The following is a 26708-nucleotide window of genomic DNA, read 5'->3' on the forward strand; positions in this document are numbered from 1 at the left end:
AAATAAACCATTTAAAAATCTTCTCTGATTCCTAATGTTGATAGGACATAACCATTTTGATGACTTTATTATTTAAATAGTGTGTCTTCATTTTTATAATTTATTGTACTTTGATACAGAAGTTTCAAATTTTTCCAAGGAAAAATCCCTGCTCCCTATGTGTCACTTTGATAGCTCTTTAATAGCCTAGATTTCTCATCTCTTTATGATTTATAAAGTACTTCCATATATACTCTCTTGCCTGGTCTTTCAAACAACTGCTTGAGATGGATAGGAATCCTCACTGCTACATGAAGGATGAAAAAAAAAATGATAACAGAGACAGTTTAAGAGATTCACTTTATGGTATATGAGTTAGTGACAGAGTCTTGTCAAGAACCTGGATCAGAGCAATTCAACAACACTTAAAAAAAAATTACCTCATGAGCAAAGAATGTGAATAGACATTACTTGGAGTAAGAATTACAAAAGGTCAAAAAGGCACATGCAAAGATGTTCTACATCATTTGTCATCAGGGAAATGCAAATCAAAACCACAATGACATACTACTTTGCACCCACTAGAATGGCTAGATCAAAAAGTCAGGTAACAGCAGGTGTTGCTGAGTATGTGGAGAAATCAGAATGCTCATACTCTGCTGATGGAAATAAAAAATGGTGCAGCCACTTTGGAAAACAGTCTGGCATATCCTCAAACAATTAATCATGGAATTATCATATGACTTAGAAATTCCACCTCTCAATGTATGAAATGAAAACATGTCGACACCAAAAATTTGTACATAACTATTCATAGCAGCATTATTCATGATAGCCAAAAGTTGGAAACAATCATAATGTTCATCAATGGACAAACAGATAAAATATGGTATAACCATACAATGGAATATTAATTGGTAATGGGAAGGAATGAAGTACTGAAATATACTATAGCATGGATGAAGCTTGAAAAAGTGTGCTAAGTAAAAGAAACCAGTCACAAAAGACTTCATGCTATATGATTCCATTCATGTCCAAGTCCAGAATGGAGAAATCAATAGAGACAGAAAGCAGATTAGTGGTTGCTTAGAGAGTGTGGGGATAAGGGAGTGATTGCTAAAGGATACGGGATTGTCCTCGGGGAGCAACAGGGCAGTGGGGGAAATAACCATTTCTTAAATGTCATAAAAACAACAAACACCACAGAAACATAGCACATATAACCCACTATGAGAAGTCCTATGAAAGAGAAGATGACAATCCAATGAGAGATACTAGCAAGAACCTGGGTTCAAAAGGGAAGTCAAAGAAGGCTTTGCTGAGGAAGTGACTTTTTACCTGAGAACTGAAGGCTGATGTGTATAAAGTATGGGGGGAAGAAATGTGTGGAAAGGGTGTCGCATTTAGAACAGTTTGAGTGAAGGTCTAAAAGAAAATAAATAACTATCTTCCCAGATTGTACATGATTCAGCTTATTTCAATGCAAATGTTCAGAAGACGGGCAACAGATCTGAACTCCTCAGTGTTGAATACTCCGATATATCTACTATATTTTATCATTTTTAAATAGTTTAAAGCCAAATTGATTTATGATATTGTTTTTATTTTATTTTATTATGTTCAACTAGCCAACATGTAGTACATCATTAGTTTTTGATGTAGTGTTCAACGATTCATTAGTTGCATATAACACCCAGTGCTCATCACATCACGTGCCCTCCTTAATACCCATCACCCAGCTACCCCAGCCCCTACCCTCTGAAACCCTCAGTTTGTTTCCCAGAGTCCAGAGTCTCTCATGGTTTGTCTCCCTCTCTGATTTCTTCCCATTCAGTTTTCCCTCCCTTCTCCCATGATCCTCCACGCTATTCCTTATGTTCCACATATGAGTGAAACCATATGATAATTGTCTTTCTCTATTTGACTTATTTCACTTAACATAATGCCCTCCAGTTCCATCTATGTAGATGAAAATGGTAGGTATTGTTTAGATCTTCTTGCAATATATACTTTATTACTTTTTTTTCAGCCTGGTGTATAGTTTACCAAGATAAACACTTTGGCATTTATGATCCATGGAATTCTCACAAACAATCTTTGGGCCACTGCAAAACCAGAAATCAAAGTGTGGAATGGATACGTGTATTCCCCTAGCTAAGCATGTGAACCCACTCCTGCTGTGCTATCCTGTGAGGAACGATGGAAATAGCCATTTCCAAAATCTTTGGATTGTAAATTTAGAAAATGTCAAAGATTACTTAGTCCTAATATCGTATATTCTATTGTGGACAAATACAGCAGAAAGACAAAAACAAAACAAAACAAACTTGCTGCTTTCTTTTGTAAACATTTGTTGTGATACAGAATTTGGCCCAGCAGTCATTCACACTTATATTCTGAATAGAATCTTTTGGAAATGGGACTTACTAAAATAATTTTATTTAGGGGTACCTGGGTAACTCAGTTACTTAAGTGTCTGCCTTCAGTTCAGGTAATAATCCCAGGGTCCTGGGATCAAGTCCCACTTTGGGCTCCTTGCTCAGTGGGGAGCTTGCTTCTCCCTCTGCCCACCACTCCCCCTGCTTTAGTGCACTGTCTCTCTCTCTCTCTCTGACAAATAGATAAATAAAATCTCTAAAAAAATAAAATAAAATAATTTTATTTAACTGTTAGCTATAAGTTCTCAAAGTTCTCTATTCGACTATGAGAACAATTGTAGGATGGAAGCAAGAACTGTCACGGTATTTTTTAAGTGTTTCGCATTTTATTTACAGGTGACTATTTGTCAAAAGTGTGGATTTACTATGTCCCTGTTTAAGTTCACTCTCTTTTTTAAGACTAAAATATATATTTCAACATATTTGTGCATTCATATACTTAAATTTGTGTAAAGCTGAGTATGGATTCAAGAAAAGCATTATCCTAAATAAGCAAAACCACTTCTTACAGGGCTGTATTTTCCTCATAGCCCTTTGGCTAATATTCAACATCTAGTATCTTTAATATTGAATGCAAGGCCTTTTACAACTCAGCCCTGCTACCATTACAGCTTTATCCCCAGACACTTTCTTCTTCCCTCCCCATCTGTCCTACATTCTAGCTTTGCATAACTAATTGCTATTCCTCAAATATGCCATGTTCTTCAAAGACTTATGCTAGTCCTTCTGTCTTACTAATAAAGCCTATTTATTTTTTAATGTCCCCATCAATATCATTTTATGTGCTAGTGTTCTTAGCCCAAGACAAAATAAATTGTTGCCTTATATATGTTCTCTAATACTCTTATAACCACTATTATATTACCTGTTTTTATACAATCATTTGTGTATATGTCTGTCTTCCCAGCTAGATTCTTAACTTCTATATTTTGTTTCATGTCTCCTATAGAGCCTAGCTCAGTGCCTGCCATACAATAAACACTCGAGAAGTGTCTGTTGAACTATGTTAAATAAGATTCTAGACAATTTTGTGCAATAGATCATTTCTATAGCCTGACTTCTTCAAATCTATGTTGTATATTCTTCAAACTAGCATTTTGAATGATTTGATTACAGAGCATAATTCTCCCCAAGAGGTGGGGTGTTTTCATCAGTCTTGCCCATTTTTTTTTCTTGCAATGTCATTGGAGTTGAACATGCAGCCTAATTCCACACACAGAGCAGTCCTACTATTCTTATCAACCTCCCACAGCTTGTGAAGCCTTCAGTGTGCCTCTGTCCTTTGCCACAAACATGAAGCTCTTATTCCCTCTCATGGCCATTGTACTGGAGGCTTCCATGATTGTTTTATTTGGGTTCTTTGTCAAATATGAAACGGAGCAGAACGCTATCCAACCGCTCAACAACACCAACACAACAAAAGTGGACAGATCCCTTGAGTTACATCCTCGTGAGTAAACAATCTACTTATTATACATTTTGGGCTTTTCAGAATGTGAACCCATTTGGGGGACTTAGAATGTGAAATCTTTGAATTCTGTAACCCCTTGACCTCCACACTCGAATACCTTACAGAATTTGTGATACTTATGAGTACTAAGGGTATTATAAGTTTGTGCTGAGGTATCTGGTCTACGGCATCTGGTCTCTGTAGTTAATGTGTTTGGATAGAATCTGTGTCTATTAAAATATCAGCATAAGAAGACAAAAATTAAAATAATTGATTAATCTTTTGTGTTACCTACATCTGCTAAATGATTTAATTTTCCCTTAAATTGATCCTTAGTTCTGCAAGGTATAAACATATCACCCCCCAAACAACAACAACAACAACAAAGAATCTAAGAGAGTAGAAAGAGAGTGGAATACTGAGAACGGAGCCTGGATTTCGTGGGGGCCCTAAGGTATAAGAAGTGGTATTAAAGATGATATTGGAAGTAAATGGATGTACTCTGGGTTTTATAACATTCTACAAGGAAAGCAGTTTGTGCCCCTGCAATGGGAAGAAAAGTGTAAGCACCTAATGTATTTTAAAAGCAGAATCCTTCCTTGGGAATGGTAACTGAAGAAAAGAAAGGATTTAGTTTCAAGTTTGATAGGGAAGGCGGTGAAATAGTTAATAAAACAATAATAACTACCATTAACTGATTGCCTATTTGGAGCCAGGCATATTCATTGCATCATTAACCAGGGAGGGAAATGATAATGCATCCTTATTTTTTTTAAAGATTTTATTTATTTATTTGACAGAGAGAGCCACAGCAAGAGAGGGAACACAAGCAGGGGGAGTGGGAGAGGGAGAAGCAGGCTTCCCGCAGAGCAGGGAGCCCGATGTGGGGCTAAATCCCAGGAGCCTGGGATCATGACCTGAGCTGAAGGCAGACACTTAACGACTGAGCCACCCAGGCGCCCCACAATGCATCCCTATTATAGACATTGTTTTTTTTTAAATAAGGCACACATAATTTTATTATTTATTAATTGATTAAATCATTTAAAATAGTAGCAATATTTATGACAGTTCTATAGCATAGGTCTAAGTTTTTAAAAAACCATATGACATTTGTTCTCCCATTCCTCCATTTTTTGAGGGGGTTTATATAATGGGGAGTATTCTCATGCAGACATCATGACCCTAGAGCCACTAAATGACTCAACCATGTTATGCCTGGCCAAAATATTTTGTAGAATAGCCCAGAAGCTACCTGATTGTGGTTACACATACACATTTTTCCTACATTTTCTACATTTTCCCCTACATTTCAAATCGACTTACATAAAACTTATGTGACAGCCTAAATCATTAGAGAGAAGATTATTAAATATTTGCTGGTTAAGAAGAAGTGCTCAAGTCCAACACGTGGGGGTGCCTGCCTAGTGCCATGTGTTGTACCAAGTGCAGGAGTCAAGTACAGGGAAGGTTCTGCTCCTGCTTAAGAAAAACCACGGCCTGTTATAGCAGTTCTCAACTGCAGGGTGGTGGAAGTTATGAGTTTTTCACAAATAAGCAAGGCAGAATATTAATTTATATTTTAAGTAAAGTCAGTTAGATATAGGTTTATTCATCCCTCTTGCTTGCATTCTGCTATGCTTTTCTGAATAGCAGAGCAATGCATGCCGTCACACAGACCATCCCCAGGTATAACCATGGAAGTGTGTGGTATACCTGAGTATTATGTTTCATGCCATGAATGACTCCGTAGCCACTCATTTGAGAAACAAGATATACTCTGTTGGTTTTGGGCCCTCACGGCACTTAGCAAAGTACTGGTCACTCTGCTGAGGCAGATGGTTTTGTTTTGTTTTGTATTTTAAGGTTTCATTTATTTGTCAGAGAGAGAGAGAGCACAAGCAGGGCGAATGGCAGACGGACGGAGAAGCAGGCTCCCCGCTGAGCAGGGTGCCGGATGCGGGACTCAATCCCAGGACCTGGGGATCGTGACCTGAGCCGAAGGCAGATGCTTAACCCACTGAGCCACCCAGGTGTCCTGAGGCAGATGGTTTGACAAGGAATGAAGTGTGACTGTGACAGTCAGCTAATTCTTGCTAACCTGTAGACAGAGAAAAGGAGAGTTTAGGGAGAAGGCCATTTGAGGCCCGTCAACATTTTATTAGAAATTCTACAGACACACATCTTTAATATCTACGGGACGTTAAAGCCATAGCCATGATCTTGTTATACTCTGTTACATTACAATCCACTGGTGTCACACTTTGAGTAGTTGTTACCTGTGTGTGATCTTGTTATGTTATACATCAATCATTTGACAAATATTAATTCACAGTTATGCAAATATTCCAAACATTGACATACCTCATCATATAATAATGAAAGAGGTACTTGTTAATACCACCAACCATCTCACCAGAAAACCCTTGAGAACTATCAGGAAGCTGATAAGCTCACAGTGAAGGACACAAACTTTCTAAAATACTGATTTTTCTTTTTTTAAAGACAAAAGGTCTTTAATGATATGATGGATAGTAACCCATTGAAGTAAAGATAAAAGATATAGTGAACTCATAGAAATATTCCCCAAAGAGGGGGGAAGGGGAGAAAGAGGAAGCTCTTCCTTATAGAAGAATGCCAACTAATTAATATAAAAGGAATAATAGATATAAAAAATTAGAATTTTGAAATTAAAAATGTAATAATTGATTTCAGCAAGGTTCTTCAATGAAAGCAAGAACTATTAGGTAAAGTTACTGGAGAACACATGTCTGAAAGAATTGCCCTACAGACTGCTTATAGTTTACAGGGCAAAAGGTACATTTATGGTGAAGAGGTCTGGCAGAACAGTCTTAACCACATGCTCAAATTTACCATCACCAGTAATAGGACAAACAAATTATGTGCCACCTGGTGTGGTGCAATAGGAAGTACACAACACCACCCAAAGAATATTCTTCCCAGAATATTTAGTCTCATTCTAACTATGGTGAAACAAGCACATCCAAATTGTAGGACATTCTACATAAACGACAAAACACCAACAACAATGAAAAGCATGTGCGAGAGCCTATCTAAATAAAAGACATATGACAAACCAAAAAATGCATGAAAGTTGAGTGGTTAATGGGTTAAAAATCCTATAAAAGAACAATTTGGGGACAGTTGGAGAAATGTCAACATAGCTTCTATATTAGATAATACTACTGTATCAATGTCATATTTCTTGGATGTGATGATGATGTTATGGTTATGTAGGAGAATGTCCCTTTCCTTAGGAAACTCATGCTAAACTGGTGGGGGCAAAATGTCATACTACTTTCAAATGGCTTAGGGAATATATACGTATATATCTGAAGAGAGAGAGAACAAACATGGAAAATATTAACAACTGTTAAATCTAGGTGAATAGTACATATATTCATTGTGCTATTTTTCTAAATATTTGAAATACCCGCAGTTAAAATATTTGGGAAGTGGGAGAGGAAAGAAACCACCCTAAGGATACTTTTCTCTCAGGGAGGATGAGTTCAGAACATAATCTCAGTGGTTCAAAGGACTGGAATTCTCTAAGAGCAATAAGCTATGTGCCCGGCAAACACCTTGCCAGTCCTTAACCATTAAAAAAAAAACAAAAGGGGCGCCTGGGTGACTCAGTTGGTTAAAGGTCTGCCGTCGGCTCAGGTCATGGTCCCAGAGTCTTGGGATGGAGCCCTGAGTCAGGTGTCCCTGCTCAGCAGAGTCTACCTCTGCTTCTCAGCCCCACCCCCACCCCCACTGGTTCTCCTCTCTCTCTCTCTCTCTCTCTCTCTCTCTCTCTCTCTCTCTCTCGCTGTGAAAGAAATAGTCTTTTAAAAAGCAAAAACCACAAGAAAGAAAGAAAGAAAGAAAGAAAGAAAGAAAGAAAGAAAGAAAGAAAGAAAGAAAGAAAGAAAAGAAAAGAAAGAAAAGTTGAATATTTCTCCTTAGCCAGCTGAACAAATTTTACCACTTGATCCAGAAAAACAATTTTTCTAAATAAGAGCCTGACAGTCCTAATTAGACGAATCCTCGGGGACCCTCCTCAGTGACCCATTTATTCATGCATAACTGAGACATCTCCTAAAAAGCTACAGGTGCTAGACTTTCTGCCAGGGTCCTGTGAGGGACAAGCCACGTCTGGATTTCCATTTTCACACTTGAATTCACTTTCTCCTGAAAGAGTGCCTTACTGGCAGTGCTTGCTCAATATTTGAATAAATGACAAGCGAGCACACAGAGTAATAAAAAAAACAAGCACGGAAGCAAATGAAATAAAATAAGGGGAATATGCACGATGTTACAGCTATGACCGGGAATACTGTGCAGAAGACCTGATTCTGGAAGGGCGTACAGAAGTTTGCCAGGTCAAGAAGTGTTGGCTTTGGGATGGAGAGGACATTGGGGGCAGCAGACATATACAGGAAATAGAGGGAAAGGACGGGTCTGTTTCATTCGTTTGATGGTGGTGGTGGTGGAAAGTGAGTCGGAATCCATCACCTGCATTTTAAGTGTGTTAAGTTATCAGGGTTTAGGAGATACCCTCCCGCAAGATAGAGATGGAAATAAAACAGAAGATACCAGCTATTGTCACATTTTCTCTGGAGACTAAAATTCTCTCTTGAGAATATCTGATTTAGACACGTCTTGGTAATTCGTAAAACCTGTTGGAAGACTTCACAAAATTTCAACCCCCTTCCCTTCCAGAGAGGACACTCACTTCATTCCTTGAATGGCAGTCTCACACTATAGAACTAAACTCATGGCCCTCTCTCTAGTCCCCACCCACAAATTCTTAGAGCAGGATAAAAGGTGATACAGAATTCTAATTGTTTATAGATCTTTCTTATCCACACTTTTTATACAGAATCATTATCTGTTAAGAGCTTTCACAACTTATAAACTCTCTAGCGATTGAAATGATGAGGCTCTTAAGCCCCCTTGTGGCGAAAAGCAGTAACAATCTTTGAGGGAAAAAACCATCAGAGCACAGTTAATATAGCACAATGAATATATGTACTATTCACCTAGATTTAACAGTTGTTAATATTTTCCATGTTTGTTCTCTCTCTCTTCAGATATATACGTATATATTCCCTAAGCCATTTGAAAGTAGTATGACATTTTGCCCCCACCAGTTTAGCATGAGTTTCCTAAGGAAAGGGACATTCTCCTACATAACCATAACATCATCACTTATATTTCAAAACCCAAACAGGTTCACTGGTTGACCATTGCCCATCAACAGGTCACATAGAATCCCAGTCCCCAAACCCAAAGTTCCCTGGGTAGATAATGAGATGAGGGTGGGTGTCCAGAATGCTGGCATAAGTGAGACTGTCACCGATCTGAACCAGAAGACTGTGTGCAGCATTCTGCTCTCTGCTACTTCCCTCAAAGGCACTGACAAGGGACAATTTTCAGAAATCTGTTCTTTCCTTTCTCGTCCTCCTCATACTGCCTTTTTGGGGAAGTAGCTCCAATGCACAATAAAATGGCCAAAAGTCTCATTGCATGGATAGGGTTGAAAGAGTGAATGACACTAGTGTGTGCCTGAATCACGGTAGGTTTGGACTGTTCTCATTCTCTTTATTCTTTTCATTTGCTGCCTTCATCCAAAGTTAGATTGGCTTCTAGGCCACCAAAGGACCCTACTGACTCACTCTACGATGCCAACAATATCTATCTGTCTTGTTATTTGTCATAGAGTAATACCTTAGGATAAATCCCCATGCCTCCGAAAGCTCTTCAAATGCCTGCAAAAAGCCTTTGAAATGCTGGGTACCTTTGGAAAGTCAACATCTTCATCCGCTTCTGGGTGGGATCACTGTCACAGATTAGCTTATCAAATTTAATTTGCGAAGTTTGAAATTAATGTGGTCTGCAAGTTGTGTCAGGAGAGAAGGTCAGGAAAGTTCTGCAGAGAGGAATGAAGCCCATAAAGAAGGTGCTACAGGTTAGGATCCCCGAGAATCAGACTTTAAGACAGACATTAGCCTGAAAGAAGTTTAGTAGGGAGTGCCTTAAAGATCAACACCTATAGCAAGAAGGTTTGCAGGGAGAAACCCCACAGGGTATCCTGAGACTGGGATTGTCTAGCTTCACGTGGTCCTTCCCTGAGGCCAGGGGATGCTCTTGTGAATCAGTCACTGGGTACAGGCTACCCCAGGGAAAGGCAAGAGCATTTCCCAGAGAGAATTGAGAGCTTAGGGCTATCAACTGGCAACACTCCCTACAACCAGGGGAAATAGAATAAGTTCCTCCTTTCTAAAAGGGGTATCTGGGAAGTGTATGACAGCATCTCTTACAGTAGACAAACCCGAGTGGTGTGGTCTCCCAAACTCAAACACACTGTCTCCAAAGCCTGATGGTAGAACAGAGGGAGAAAGAACCAAGGGGTAGTAACATGTCTTTGAGTGCCTGCGAAGCCAACACTCTGCCTTGGTTATTTTTACATCCATCCCTACTGTGCTCAATGCATGGAGGAATTGGTGGAGTCCGGCCTGAATTCAAATCCTAACCCCACCCTTTAGACAAATTAATTGGATTCCAACATCAGTTTCCTCTGAGATATATTCTGGGGGCATGTTCTTCCTCATGCCTATATCCACCTAAACCCCTGGCCACAATGGTTAATAGTAATTTGACTTTAAATGTTTTATTTTTTCTCTCTGGCTTTATATTTGTGCTCAGTCTGATCTCGATTTGCTTTGTGTATCTGTTAGGTTGAACCACAAGAAGTTGCCAATAGTTGACTCATTTTCATTGATAATTTCAATGCAAAAATTTCCATTTCATATGATTCAACCAAATACATGTCTCACTAATGAAGCTATACCTTTCTTGAGGGAAAAGCCTGTGTTCCCACTATCTCATATTTGAGCATATGTTTTCTTTCTTTCTTTATGTTTGATCATATGTTTTATTTATAGTGCTTTACTGCATACTCCCTCCCACAGAGGTTATCCCATGCAAAGTACCTCTGTGAAACAGGGTCTTTTCAGTATTGCAGATGAAAATACTGGAGCTCAGAGAGAATAAATCCCTTGCCCAAAATCACACAATCATGTACTAGAACTGGGGGACCTTAACTTACATTTCCAGACACCAAGTAAAATATTTGTTCTCCAAGAGGATATGGCCTTTTTTTTTTTTTTTTTTTTTTTTTTACAGTGGCTTAGAAAGTGCTAACAAAGACATTATCTTATTGGACTTGAATACTGATCTGGTAAGATTTCCAGGGCCGGTGCTGTTATACAGATTTGTATCTGTATAACAAATGAAGACTGTAGCTCACTAATTTAGTCGTTATTGCCTCTTATCTTACATGCAGACTTTTTATGTCAAATCCTGGGGAGCAAAAGATGACTATGTCCTAATCCCTTCAAACAAGGAACTCACAGTTGAGTGCAGGAGATGAACACCTCATCAAGGAACTATTACAATATTATGCACACTAAATAAATGCTAATACAGTGTGGCAAATGCTAAAGTTGAAGTATATGTAGAATGCTGTGTAAAAGACAAGAGGAAATACTAAGTTTCCCTGGGAGAACTGAGAAAGTCTGCAAGAGCGGGTGATGTTTGCACTGTGCTTTGCAAAAGTTTTCCTCAGGTGGAAAGTAATGGAAAACTCTTGAGGTATGAGAGCACATGGTACCCCAAGAAAAGGCTCAAATATTGAACAACTTGCTCAGAGTCTCACGGCTGGTAGGCAGTCAGGTTGGCACTGGGGCCTAGTCTTTGGCTGCTCAGTTAATGCTCTCCCTTTGCAGTGTTTTATATAAAGGATGTAACATTTAATAAATGGGATATACTATGATGCAACACTTCCATGTTCTTCCCTAACACAGAATTTTTTTTCCTTCTTCTTCTTTTTTTTTCTTTTTTCAGTATTCCAAGATGTGCATGTAATGATATTTGTTGGGATTGGCTTCCTCATGACCTTCCTGAAAAAATATGGCTTCAGTAGTGTGGGCATCAATCTACTCATTGCTGCTTTGGGCCTCCAATGGGGCACTTTTATTCAGGGGATTGTGCACCACCATGGACAGACAATTTACATTGGAATCAAAAAGTGAGCAATCCTTATTTTTCAACCATTGTGTTTTCAGAGCAGTTGTTTCTCTGCTTGATCTCTTGTTAGTCAGCCTCCGAACTAGCCGGCACACTGTCTCCCTAGGATAATAAAAGATTGTTGGGATCCCAGGATGTGAATCAACACTTTGCTCTACTGAGCTGGGTCATACTTTCATGTCTCTATCCTCTCTGGTTTGACTTTAAGGACACGAGAACTCCCCTTTCATTAAAGGTTATTCCTTCCAGCTACAGGGAACAAAAATCCTCCAATAGCTTTTTTTCTACAGGTCTATATTTACATTTTGAAATGTAAACACTGTAGAAAGTAATTCATTTATCAGATCAAGAAAAACCTAAATGAGATCAAGAACAGGTGGGCCAAAATAAAGGAAATGCTGGAGCAACCAGAATGTATGGCAGATGGCAAAGAGGAAGGGGAAGGAAGTGAGAGTGTGTGAAAGGGTACCTGGGATGAACACCTGATGGGGAGGGGCCCTTGCACACTGGATAAAAGGATGCTCACAGTTGTATGTTGGGTGTGCATTATTCTTGGACGTATTCTTTCTTTTTTCCCTCAGCATGATAAATGCAGACTTCAGTACAGCCACAGTCCTGATTTCTTTTGGAGCTGTCCTGGGAAAAGTAAGCCCAGCCCAAATGCTGATCATGACAATAATAGAAATCACTGTCTTTGCTGGCAATGAATATGTGGTTGGTGAGATATTTAAGGTAAGGATTAAAGGGTTTATACTTACTAGCTTTGGACATCAGTTCTGGTTACACCTAAAGGATGCCCACTCTACCTAGGGACAAACGTTGGTGAGCATGAGAGCATAGCAAGTGTAATTACACCCATCACTTATTTGAGTGCCTTTGGTAAACCAGGAGTCTTATCAACATTACCTCATTTCATTGTCACCGCCACACTATAACTCAGGTATTATGTTGTTTCTGTTACACAAATTACAACTAATGATCACAGATGCTGAAAGACCAGCCCAAATCTCAATTCAAACCTAGATTTTTCTAACTTCACAACTCTTTTCATTACATTATATTTCCTATCAATGATCAATTCCTATTAAATTTCAACTATTAGATGACTAGCCCTTTCTTTTTTTTAAATATTTTATTTATTTATTTGACAGAGAGAGACAGACAGAGAGCACAAGGGAGTGCAAGACAGAGAGCCCTAGCAGGAGCGGGGGAGGAGCAGGGAGCCTGGTGCAGGGCTCACAGGGCTGGATCCCAGGACCCTGGGGATCATGACTTGAGATGAAGGCAGATGCTTAACTGACTGAGTCATTCAGGCGCCCCTGACTAGCCCAATCTAAGGCTTTTGTTGAAGCCTAGATCAAGTTTCTTCTCTCCCATGAAAATCTCATTGATTCCCCTGAGGATAATCAATTGAATATTTCTGGGTACTTCCCAGTATTTTGCTTGTTTCTATTGAACATTTAATTCCACAGCAAATATTTTTTAAGTTTTACTTAAATTCCAATTAGTTAACATGCGATATATTAGTTTATTACTTGTAATAAAGTGTAATATTAGTTTCAGTTGTGCAGTGTCATGATTCAACACTTCCATACATCACCCAGTGCTCATCATGACAAGTGCCCTCCTTCATCCCCATCACCTATTTCACCCATTCCCCCACCCACCTCCTGCTCTCTCAGCAGAAAATGTTTTTGAAAACTTTCTAGGTGTCATGTGATGGTGATTCTGACAGACAAAATAGTTAATGTCCCTGTATTTGTAGAGTTTACAGTCCAGTGAAAGAAGCCAGACATCGAATAAAGAATTATATATCACCTATCCACCCGTAAGCACGTGCATGCAGATGCACACACAAATATTATTATAAATTGCAATACATGCTATGAAAAATAAGTATGGGGGCTATGGGAGAGCATAACTGGAAAACCTCACTTAGATTGTAGAATCAAGGAAGGCCTCTCTGAGGAAGTGACAGTTTAGCTGGACCTGAAAGGTACATAGGAGTTTATCAAGTATGAAACTCTTAAATAAATTAATAAGTCTGTATCATTTTCCTACCTTAGTAAGTATAATAGGAGCTATGCCTCAGGTTTGGCACTCCAAACATTCCCTCTTGGGGTAGGAGACTGTAGAAACTGGATCAAATTCATACAGTGACCTAAAGAGGGACCTAACTATATTGCTTCAAATGAATCTTGGACCTCAGCTGGTTTTCACGTCATCATATAACACAGTGAAAAAATATGGGAAAGACCCGGGCTTTTTAAAGTTTCCAGTCTTTGAATTGTAATTAAATGCACCTTTACTGTAACGTCAAATGAATGCAAAGAGCATCTTTCTTTTGAAACAAGTGCAGTGCATAATATTTCACTAAGAATTTCCCTAACCTAGAGAAGTAACCTAAAATGAATTGAATGTCCACAAAGACCTAGCACTTTACAAACATGGCCTCAACACAACTATATTTCCTACTTTACAGAAGCAGAGATCCAAAGAAGTATAGTAATTTGTCTAAAGTCACATTGCAAGGAAGTACCTGACCTAGCATTGGAAGTCAGTTCTGTGTGTCTCCAAAGCCTGTATTTTTTTTTAACTTCACTATCCTGTTTCATTCTTTCTCTGACATATCCTTTCTTTCTTTTAATTTCTTTTATTGTTTAACCAATGAAACAGTTCTTTCATTGACTTTCCTCCTGTGGTGAGACTCAGTTTCACCTGTTATAACATGAATGTTTTGCCCCTCAGGCCTCTGACATCGGAGCATCGATGACAATCCATGCTTTTGGGGCCTACTTTGGCTTGGCGGTAGCAGGTGTCCTATATCGGCCAGGCTTGAGAAGGGGGCATGAGAAGGAGGAGTCTGTGTACCACTCAGATTTGTTTGCAATGATTGGTGAGTAGAGATGAACTTGCCTGATTCAGTACCCAAGGCAAACTGCCTCCTCTGGTCTGTCTTCCATATCCAGCACTAATATCCCTTTCTGTGATTTACCGCAGGGACTCTTTTCCTATGGATGTTTTGGCCCAGCTTTAATTCAGCCATTGCTGAAACTACAGAGCAACAGTACACTGCCATCGTAAATACGTACTTCTCCCTTGTTGCCTGCGTTCTCACAGCCTATGCATTTTCCAGCTTCGTGGGGAAGAGGGGCAAGCTCGATATGGTCAGTACATATTAACCACCATGAAAGCTTCACTAAGTGACACTGATGGTTACCCAGATGAGTAGGTCATTTCTGCATCACTGCTGAGCTGCCACAAAAAAATCACAACACTGCAAACCTTGCAGAATATTTTGTAAATAACGTTCATTTGTTTCTTCATCAAACTGGTATTGTGGCTAATCAAAAAAGTGTTCTCAAGGAATTTACAGCACTAGAGAACATAGTCATGCAAAAATCAAAGATTTGAGGAATATTTCTTTAATGATGGAGCTGACTGTCTCCAAGGTCTTAGAAAATCTTCCTTAGAAACAGGACTTGCAGGGCACCAGGGTGGCTCAGTCATTAAGCGTCTGCCTTTGGCTCAGGTCATGATCCCAGGGTCCTGGGATCGAGCCCCTCATCGGGCTCCCTGCTCCTCGGGAAGCGTGCTTCTCCCTCTCCCACTCCCCCTGCTTGTGTTCCTGCTCTCACTGTCTCTCTCTCTCTCTCTTTCTGTCAGATAAATAAATAAAATCTTAAAAAAAAAAAAAACAGGACTTGCAAAGCATAGAAAAAAAGAGAATGGGGGAGGGTGCAAGTTGATTCTGTTTTCGTAACTGCAAAAATTCCTCTCAAAGAAATTACAACTAAAGGCAACGTCAGATCCTGAATAAAACTCTGGAAAAGAGAAAGGGCATTAGTGGGAATACCGATAAAATCAAATAAGACCTTTAATAGTATTCTATCAATGCTAATTTCCTGGTTCTATGACAACATAAGATGTTAACCTTGGGGGAAACTGGATGAGGGATATATGGAAACTCTGCAGTATTTTTGTAACTATTACATGTCTAAAATTATTTCAAAACAAAGCATTTTTTTTTAATCCTCCCAAGTTGGTCTTTTGAGTTTCTTGCCTATGAACTAGAGAAATGTCTGTGAAGGAATAATCCACACATCAGCTGTTCTTCTTTTCCAGCCTGAGGGAGAAAAAGGATATTGTAATTTCTTCAAGCATAGCTATGGACATGGATTTCAATGCTGTACAATTTGTTTAATGCAAGAAAATTAAAAACAAGAAAAGAAAAAAAAATTCATGTACAGCTCAGTCCTCTCTTAAAAGTAGTGATGAGCTTTCCTCCTCAAGCAGAACAGCCAGAACATGATTCTTCTGAGGAATTCTGACAAATGGCAATTGGGTATTCTTTCCACCATCTTCAAATGTTCTTAATACAGTGACACTTGTGAAAGCTGTATAATGTATAATTTCATGTATAATGTGCACATTTTGGTATCTCTACATTCCCTCTTTGAATATTGGAATGTCATGGACTCCACAAAGCACACAGCAGCCACAGACCTCTTTTGGTTCATGATAACCACAAATGCATTTCCAAACTGAATAAATAGACATACCACTACTAGAATAACTACATTATATGCACCCAGGCCTTCCACTACAACTTCTTTGGTTTTCCTCTCATCCGTCGCCAAACTGGTCTCATTAACCTGATCACTCAGTCACTACCAAGGAACCCCAGTAAGAAAGATATCAAATGTCAACTGCTTGGAAAAAAGGCCTTCTTTCACTACAAAGAATCTTCTTTTTAAAAAAAGAATCAGGGGCGCCTGGGTGGCTCAGTTGGTTAAGCGACTGCCTTCAGCTCAGGTCATGATCCGGGAGTCCTGGGATCGAGTCCCGCATCGGGCTCCTGGCTCAGCGGGGAGCCTGCTTCTCCCTCTGACAGTCTCCCCTCTCATGTTGTTTCTCTCTCTCTCAAATAAATAAATAAAATCTTTAAAAATAAAGAAAGAAAGAAAGAATCAGTAGCCCTTTGAACTGAAGAATATGCCATAGAGTCCATGGAACCCTAGATAGATTGCTTCATTCCTTCTGAAGCCTGCCTCATTCAGCTCACTTCATTCGTGTTTCTGTGCTCCCCACAGGTTCACATTCAGAATGCAACCCTGGCTGGAGGAGTTGCTGTGGGCACTTGTGCAGACATGGAGATTCACCCATATGGTGCTATGATCATTGGGGGCATTGCGGGAATTGTCTCTGTACTTGGGTTCAAGTTCCTGACTGTAAGTATGACGGGTGCTCTCAGTCAAACTTTGAATCTGTACCATCATCTTCTCACATCCCACCAGCAGAGAAAAGCTATGAAAATTCCTTTTATCAACACCCCTCCTTGTTCGAGGGTCATTTCCCTTCTTGTCAGAACTACCCTTCACAGTTCAGGGTTCAGTGGTTCCTACTTTTCCTTGGCTTCTTTTGTGTACCAGGAAAGAATCTGATATTATTAAATTATTAAAAGAATTAGTTTGACTTGAATGCTAAGTACTGGTGTTACTTTCCTCAGGGCAGTTTCATTAAAGTTTTTGTGGTTGATGATATTTGTTTGTTTTGTAAAATGAAGGACTCTGTGTCCTTTTAAGGGGATTTAGAATATCATCAGTAGGTCAGAAGGAGGAGGACTTGAAATCACTCGCCTTCGAATCCGTCTACTAAAAACTGACATGAGTAATTTTGCCACCAACATACTCGGATTCTTTGACTTAAGTGGGTTTTAGACGTAGATGGCAAAAGGGGCTACAGATAAAATTTTCCTGCATAGTCATTGACTTCAGTATATCTAACAAAATAATAAACCTTCCTTTTTTTACAATTTTAGCCATGTCTTACTGAAAAACTGAGAATCCATGATACATGTGGTGTTCATAACCTGCATGGCTTACCTGGTGTGATAGGAGGCCTCGCAAGCATTGTGGCGATAGTCTTGGGAGCATCTAAGGGGTGAGTTAAAGAATGGGTTTTCCTGCACCCTAAGGTCCGATGACGTTTTATTGCACTCTTGGAGGAATCTGGTAATGAGAAAGTTTTTCTTTAGCAGTCCAGGCCACAGTCATAAGTATGGTCCTTACTGAAGCCAAAGAGATACAACTAGGAGAATAGAATTGGATAGGAAGGTGTGTCTTAACTAATGTTATGAATGGTGGCTGGTTTTCATTTGTTTTAATTAACAGTGCTAATTTAAATATTTCTAACAGGCAAGTGTCTCCTCACAGAGAGGGCAATTTGATAATCACAATCAGATAACAGTAGGCTTACTCCTTTAGTTGGTATCACCAAAATGGAGGAGGGGGCATCTGTGATGAGAGAATCAGTCATTTCCTACGAACAACACATAGAACAATGAGTTAGCATAATGTGAAGTGAAGCTGGATCTGGAGAATCGGGAAGCCCGGCATAGGCTCCAGCTTTACTATTGACTAATAATGGGGACTTTGACAACTCACTTAGCTCCTGTGGTTGTTTCCTCTTCTGTAAAATGAGGTTGGATACTTAGGTTTATTCTCTAAAATCCCTTCAAGCTCTAACAGACCTGGAATCTTCCCAGAGGGGGCTTAAGTGTTTAAATGGCTGGAGGAACAACAGTTAACAGTCAAATCCAGGACAACAAAAGCGATGTCAAAGGCCAACAGTTGTCACTTTTAGGTAACAAGATGGGGACAATTTGATATGAAAATCATCCATGCAAAACAGCTAGGAAGAGCAGAGAGTCCAGATAAACTCAGGGATTAAGGAAGGAGGAATCAAAACACTCAATTTTGAAAGCATGAAGAAAAGGTGAATATGTTTGAAAATGTCTCAAAGTGACTACTAGCTAGAGTTGAATAATTTGAAGAGAAAAATCTCTTTAATTTTCACAGATTAAAATTCAACTCTGTTGAGATCAGTCATGATAAATATTTGAAAAAATTTGTTTAATCGTATTTTCTACTGAATAGAAAGTTTTCTTCCACTTTCATGTCAAGAGCTGACCCATTTCTCCTGTTTTCTTTTTTTGCCCCTTTTGCAAAATTGAACAACAACCCCAGAAAAACCCACATTTTCTTGCAGCTCTCTCCAGGACCTAACATGCTGTTGAGACCAAACACTAACATATTTGAATGCAAATCAAGCATGAGAAAAGCCTGAGTCCATGAGCTCAGTTCCTAAGTGCTATGGTGTGTAAACACTCTTAGACGTGCCTTAGGATGAGAAATAAAGGAATTCTTGAGCATCATGCCTGCACCAGTTCCATGGACGCAATAAAACAAGACTATCTGGCTCTCACAGGCTGGGTCTCACTGGGTGGCCAGATTTGGGGTAGGTTCCGTGGTGGAGAGTCTAGTCCTTGGGTATTCAGGCTGAGCAGCCACTTCTCAGTGTGCTCAGAGGGCTTTGGGGGTGGGGTGGATGAGGAGCTTTGGAAGGCCCAGTCACATGGGTGGCACTCACACATGTCTCACACACCAGACAAAATATTTTGGCCAAGAGCCAAGACTGTTTACTCAGATGTTTCTATTCAGAATACTAAAATGCAAATCAGGTTTCTTGGTAAGCATAGAACAAGGAGAAGTAAGGATTCTTAAAGGACATCTGTGCACATTATGGCAGCCTAATTCTAATAATGCGGTTAATTTTGTTAAACCTCCTGTTTCCCAAGCCTGTTTTATCATGGAATACTTTTTATCAAAAGTATCTTCTAATATTTTGGAAAAGATTTTGGCAAATTCTGGTAAAATTAATAGGCCGTTGACAAAAGAAAAATGTCAAGTGAATAAATATATATTAAATATTCGTCCTCACTCGTGATCAAAGAAATGCAAATTAACACAAGTTACCAATTTTTCAATTATAAAGTTGATAAAGATTAAATGAATAATAATACTGAATGGTGGCTAACGTAGAGAAATAGGGATATGAATTTCAAAAAGTCCTTAAAAAGTGTATAAACTTTCACTAATAATTTCATTTCTAGATAGGTTTTTATTTTAGGGAAATTATTGGGCAAATTCATAAGCATGTTCATAAGAGGATGTGTTTTCACAACATTTTTAAAAATATGAAACATTGGAAGCAATCTAAGTATCCAACCTCTAGAACTATAATTACAGTATATTTTTACAGTGTAACACTCCATAGCAATTAAAATTATGATCCAGGTCTACATTCACTGACATCAAAGGACACTTAAGGATTAAGGGGAAAATCAGTATTATAATGTAATTGCCTTTTTATAAAAATACATGTCTTTATTTTACATTTTTATACTGATTAAGATTTGAGGGAAATTAAACTTTTTCCCTTCATTTTCTGAATTAATCGTTTCTCATATTTTTACAATGAGCATGTGTTACCAGTACAATTTTTTTCACATAGTAGAAGAAATTTTTAACCCTTCAAATAAAAAGAAAAAACGAAAATCTGAGTTTAGTGCATTCTTTCTCTTGGATGATGAAGATGAAACACCAAAGATGAAACACCAAGGCACTCTCATTTTCCACCTGTTTGTCTTCCCATAATTACACTTTCAGTCCTTGAGCAACTATTTATAAACTGCCTGCTAAAAGTGAGGTGCTGTGCTAAGGAGGTATTCACATTCCTAGTCCTTTTGTCACTCCTATAACAATCTTATGCTTTTCAATAGCTTTTTATGAACTTCTTCCATTCCCAAATATTATGAGGCACGTTTTTTTACTAATTTTATTTTAAGGTAACTATGTCTAAGATGACTTACAGATTTTTTTTTTCATATATTCAATAAGTTGTCTTTACACTATGTGCTAAAATTAGCTTTTCTGATCTTATTGATTTTTTAAATTAAATTGCAATTGTTCCTTTTGGGATGGGGTGAGGAAAGATGGCCACTCATGTTTCTTTTGTACATTACTCCATCCTCAGTGCCTAGAAGGGAAGGTAGCACAGAGTGAGTACTCAATAAATATTTGTTAAATGAATCATATGGGGGATGAGAACCTGATGCCATATTTTTAGAAAATACTAAACTCTTTCTAAGGAAGATCTTTTCATCACTCCTGAAGAAAAAAGGTGATTTTTGCTTAAGTGCTTATAAGGACTTTTTAACATTGCTCAAGAATTTCAAAGAAAATAAAAATACAAAATAAAACAAAAATTGTAATAAGTGTTCGTTTGCTGGTGTAATGCTGCTCTCCGGCCTGAAGATGGCAAGCATCCACTCCCTCAGGAAATGAGATCTGTTAGCTGGTATCTTGGAAAAACAACACTTTTCTTTTGGCTTCCTAGGTCTAGCATGGTCATGCAGGCAGCTGCCCTAGGTTCTTCGATTGGAACAGCAATTGTTGGAGGGCTGATCACAGGTCAGGATGAAAAGTAAACACTTCCATGTGCCATATGCGGTCAGCGTAATAGATGATAAACATATCGCCTGGTAAATTTGAAAATATTCTAAACTTCTGACAGTAAAGTAATCGTGTAAGCTCAAGGGGATGATTTTATAGCTATATATATTTATATGTATTTTTTTAATATTTTATTTTTAAGTAATCTCTACACCCAATGTGGGGCTTGAACTCAAACCCCAAGATCAAGAGTCGCCCCTTATAGTAGTATTTTTATTACTATGCAAGTAAGTTTTCCTCTTCAGCATCATAACGTGACTTGTTGTCTCCCTACGCTCGTAGGTTTAATTCTCAGGTTCATTGTCCGCGTACAGCCATCTACGGAATTCTTCTTTGATGATTCTGTTTATTGGGAGGTACTGTACAGTGTTCTAAGACTGTAAATGAGGACTATACCAGTGAAAGTTTTGCTCACCCAAAGCCTAAATGTCTGTTTGGTATCCTTGTGATAAAATTGGATAAACTGCCTAATTATAGAGAGAAGACTGAGACAATGTGTCCGGACAGATAAAATGAGAAGTTAAGGTCTTTTCCAAAGCAGAAAGGACATGAAGAAAAGACAGAATTTAGTAGGCACATGTCCCTTGCTCCTCTGAAAGTAATAAAAAGTCCTCATAAATATAATAGGAATCCCAGGCAGTGGCATGAGATTTTATACCATATATATGAATAGGTAAAAACAGGTAGAATATGGAAGGTTGAAAAAATCTCAGTGAAGAATCTGACAAGAGGTTTTTATGAATAATATCATCTTCTTTCTAACCTCCAGTTTCTACCTCTTTACTCCATTGACATTTTCCCCAGATTATTTCCTGCAAAGCTTAAGAGGGATAGATATTTTGATGTGTTCAATGGGATTTTCAGGGAAAACAGGTTTGGTGAAGAGAATGTAGTCAGGGTGAGTGAGGTAAATATTCTTGTTCTTTTATTTTTCCCCAAGACAAACAATTGTTATTCCTAGTTCTTTCTAGGCTTGGATAATAATTATAGAAAATACCTTTTGTGTTTCAATACTAACCTCTGTCAGGCCCAAGTGAAAGAAACTATAAAGTGCCCTAATCCTGTTTTCTTTAAAGGTCCCCACGGGGAAAGAAGTTGACGATGAATGAAGATGATGGCCACAACCAGCCGGAACCTAAAGATTAAATATCATTCCTGTGCTTCAGCTTCCTTTCCCTTTATCTAGAATCATGTTTAAAATTTTTAAACGGCAGCATCCAACAAGATCATGGAACAGAATGGATAGGTCCTGAGCCCCAAATGTCCAGTATGAAAAATCTTAACACAATCTGATGCTGTTTCTTGACCCTCAATGATTGCTTAATTGAAGGAATGTGACTTGTAAAACAGATGGTCAAACGGATTCTCTTTAGGACTCCCAGACTACTCTTGCCAGTGGGTAGGTACAGGGTGAACATTCCATGTTTCTTCTTGTATTTTTTTTTCCCATAGAGGTAAATTTACAAAGAAATCAACACATCTGATTATGTCAGTTTCTTAATATACATACTATGTCTTCAATCCCAAAGGTATAAAACTAGAGCCAATAAAACAATATGTAAGAAATCTATATATGAAATATGAAAGAAATGTATTGTATAGAGCAAGAACATGATTGTTTTTGGTGGTGCTTTTTTGATTTAAAAATAGTCTAGTTAGTAATGCTGTGTCTTCACTTGAATATTCTTATGCTTAATTCTTTTTGCATGTTTATTATTTGCAACAAGAGCTCAAATGCTATCTGACCAAAGTCTATTTTGTATAAAATTCCAATAAATTAAATGTTATTTTATTATAAATTAAAACATTTGTCTTTGGCTCTCCTTTCTTTGGTGCTTGGGATTCATTTTATTAACAAGCACACACACATACACTCCTCATATTTAGTTCATATTCAATCCAATTAAATTGTTACTATGTGTTAACTACAAAATAATCAAGTTAATGTCTCACATTATAAGGTAAGTTTTAAAGAACTAAATTTTAGAAAATGTAATTGACATAGTCATATAAAACCATTTCTAGAGAAATATGATTTTTTTTTCTCTCTAGAACCTTTTAAGATTTTTATTCTATTTCTGGAGTCCTGGGATCTTGTCAGGATGTGTCTTTGTATCTGTGAGGAAATAAGCCCTGGTACAATTAACAGAACTTCAGTTACTAGATGCTAGATATTAAAAATTACAAGTAACAGTGAATTATTTAATATTTTATTCCTCTGGAGAAATCATATAATTTATTTATAGATCCTAAGTATTTCATTAGACAAATAGGTGATTTCTTTCAAATGTACGTCAGAGTCTCTTTTACATGGGTTTTTGAAGTGTGGTTATGTTATAAAATCCACTATCCCCAGTCTTGCTGATCATCACAAAGAATCATTTTCACTATCCAGATGTCCAGAGAACCCCTCATTCCCTGTTGACCATAAGGCAAAACTCAGAGGGTCTTGGGTATACACAGGTATTGCTTTTTTAAGTCTATAATTGTGATGTGCTTAGGAACAGCATTGTGATGGCCATTAGCTCTTGGCTTGTGAACACTCTCTCCTGCCTTCCTGCAATGCAGTTCTTATAAATGGTAGTCTTATTTTAAAATTGAGTTAATGGTCTTTTTTTCACAATAGAATATGTCCTTTTTTATCTGTTTTGCCTAGAATTTGATGAAGCATTTTAATTTGAAGACTTGAGTCTTCTTCTGCTCAGATAAACTTCCTTCTACTTCTTAGTGGCTTCCTCGTCTCATCTGTTAATTTTTCTTTGTCTAGCAGTCCTGTTATTCACATGGAAAGTCTACTGGATCTGTTATCCAAATCTATGGCCTTGCCCATCTTTATCTCATTGGTTTTAACAGAGATTTCTGTGCTCCTTCTATTTATCTATTAATTCATTTGTTTGCTTGCAAGTCATTGTCCATCTTTATAGATGCAGCTAAATTTTGCGTGTGTCTGTGCTTGCAATGCTTGAATCTCCTTAATTGTTCTTACAATTTTGTTTATTGGGGAATGGGGTGCATTTTTGTTCAAGATCAAGTTCAAAGTCTAACCTAGCTCTGTCAATAGTTAAATAACATTTTTTATACCTTATCTGTTCCTAAAAACATTTCTGATATCAAATAATACTATTGATACTAATAGCCTGATTTTTAAGCTCTACTTGGATGATCAGTTTCAGGAAGTTTTTGTTATTCTTTGTTCCTATCTAAATCAGAAAGACTGGCCTATAATGTTTAACTGCAATTTCAGACAATGTGGTGAAAGTGGAGATAATTTCAGACTTCCCAGCCCTTGCTTCCACAGTCTATACTGCCTGTTTGTATAAGTAAGAGAGCTCTGCTGACCTAGGGGAGGACTTCTGCAATAGCTTTATGTTGTTAGAAGCCACTTATTTTGTGTGTCTCTTGAGTCTCTTCATTCTGGATTCTGGCACCGTTTCGGTTGGTTGTTGATTTAGTTTGTCTCTTCCCTGGGGGGGTTACGTTCCAGTTGCTGAGGAACCTTGGATGGCAGTAATCTTGATAATGAAGGGAGGCACAGCAATCTGGCGAAGTATGTCAGATATTTGCCTGAGTGTGGAAATAGAATTCCCCTAATGAGAGCTTAAACAAAGCCTCTCTGTTCCTCAGTCTTTTCAGCAGGCCATGCTTGGTGTTCTTCTAGAACCAGGGCAAAAAAGGACTCAAAGCATCTGCTAAGCATTCCTGCAGCTCACGGCAGACAAGGGAGACCCACTGTCACCTCAGGAACGCTCAGTAGAGAAGATAAATTACCATTCCCTGGGAATTCACAAACCTCTGCAAACCAAGAGTTCTCAAATCTCTACCGCTTGGGTCTTCACCACCTGCCTCCAAATTTTCATCAAACACAGAAGAGGGAAGTTCTCTATCAGCTTCTCTTTCCCCCTTTGAATCCAAGGTCTTAACATCCTCCAGTTAAACAGCAAGTCTGGTTACTGCTCAGCTCAGGACAGGTCCTATAGTTTGATTAGAGATGTAGGATGAAGAGTGCCTGTCTGGCTCAGCCGGTATAGCATGTGACTCTTGATCTCAAGGTTGTGAGTTCAAGACCCACATTAGATGAGGAGCCTACTTAAAAAAAAAAAAAGAGAGAGAGCTAGAATGGTAGTGTACACAAAGTATCATAGATAAGAGGAGAGGGGAACCTAAATAAAATTAAAGGAAAACTTGCCAGGAAAAAAAAAAATTTAAAAGAGCATACGGTTAGGTAAAGAGTGATTTAAAACTCAATTCTAGGGACTCCTGGGTGGCTCAGTCAGTTAAGCGTCTGACTTTGGGTTTCAGCTCAGGTCATGGGATTGAGCCCCGAGTTGGGCTCCACACTCAGCATGAAGTCTGCTTGAGTTTCTGTCCCTCTGGCCCTCCCTCTGCTCTCTCTCTCTCAAATAAATCAATAAATCTTTAAAAAAATAATAAAAACAAAACTCAACTCTATTGAAAATAAAGCCAACACTCTCTCACCTAGAGACCATTTGTTCATGAAATGAAAGATTAGAAATCTCCTCAATCCACTCTCCCTTCTTTTTTTGAAGAAAGAAATTGTTGCTGTGTGTGTATTTATGTGGATGTGGTTTGGTGGAATAGGTCAGCTGGGGAGACTATCAAGTGAGAGGAGTTAACAAATTCGTGAACTGTCAGATCTCTCTAATCTGTATTTTATTTCCTAAATCACCCACTTCTATCCTGTCTACCCCTAGATCTATATTCTGTCCATTTGGCGGGGGGGCACAAAATCCAGTCTTTTCTAACTAATGACCTTAGCTTTTATCCTGGCCTTATTTCAATGGGTATTCATCAAAAATCTCTCAGAATAATATCTACCCCAATTTTAGCCAACCTAAATGAGAGCAGCTCCAACAAACACATCTTGTCCTTGTTAATCAGACATAGACACTTCCTAGACCTCATCTGACAATAAGTATACATCTGCCAGGTCCACTTTTGGACAAAGTCCTTCTTTTGGGGAGGGGTGGGTTGACAATTAGTATGCCAGGTCTTGAATTTAATTCCTGCTTAGTCTTTTACTATTTAAGTGTTTTTAGAAAAAAGTACTTTATCTCTCTGTGTCTCTTTATTCACCTATAAAAATAGATAGTACCTACTTTGTGGAGTTATTTTGAGAACAAAGGGTAACATTTTGAAACTGAAGGGCACTTAAGAAAAATTAGAAGAAAGTTAAAGCATTTTAATATTCTTTAAATTTTAAAAGTATTTAAATCAAGTAGGGGCTTTTCCATAAATTGTCCAAATTTACCCTTGCAACAGCCCTCTGAGTTAGATATTATCACTGAAGAAGCTGAGATTCTGGCTAAAGGAGCTAGGGTTCAAGCTTAGATCTTGTAACATCAAATGTTGATTTTTTACAACCAACGCCAA

At 38.3% G+C, this 26708-nt stretch overlaps 1 protein-coding gene across 1 annotated transcript; it reads left to right on the forward strand.

Annotated features, from left to right (window-relative positions):
* The first annotated feature begins 3680 nt into the window (after positions 1-3680).
* RHAG (Rh associated glycoprotein) lies at positions 3681-22906 on the forward strand. Its single transcript, XM_027603091.2, has 10 exons — positions 3681-3867; positions 11779-11962; positions 12543-12693; positions 14710-14857; positions 14962-15128; positions 17055-17192; positions 17783-17904; positions 21202-21275; positions 21600-21673; positions 22394-22906. The coding sequence occupies exons 1-10, from the start codon at positions 3711-3713 to the stop codon at positions 22424-22426; spliced, it is 1248 nt and encodes a 415-aa protein (XP_027458892.1). The 5' UTR covers positions 3681-3710; the 3' UTR covers positions 22427-22906.
* Positions 22907-26708: the final 3802 nt, after the last annotated feature.

The sequence above is a fragment of the Zalophus californianus genome, chromosome 7 (genome assembly GCF_009762305.2).
Source record: "Zalophus californianus isolate mZalCal1 chromosome 7, mZalCal1.pri.v2, whole genome shotgun sequence".
In the NCBI taxonomy this organism is placed as follows: Eukaryota; Metazoa; Chordata; class Mammalia; order Carnivora; family Otariidae; genus Zalophus; species Zalophus californianus.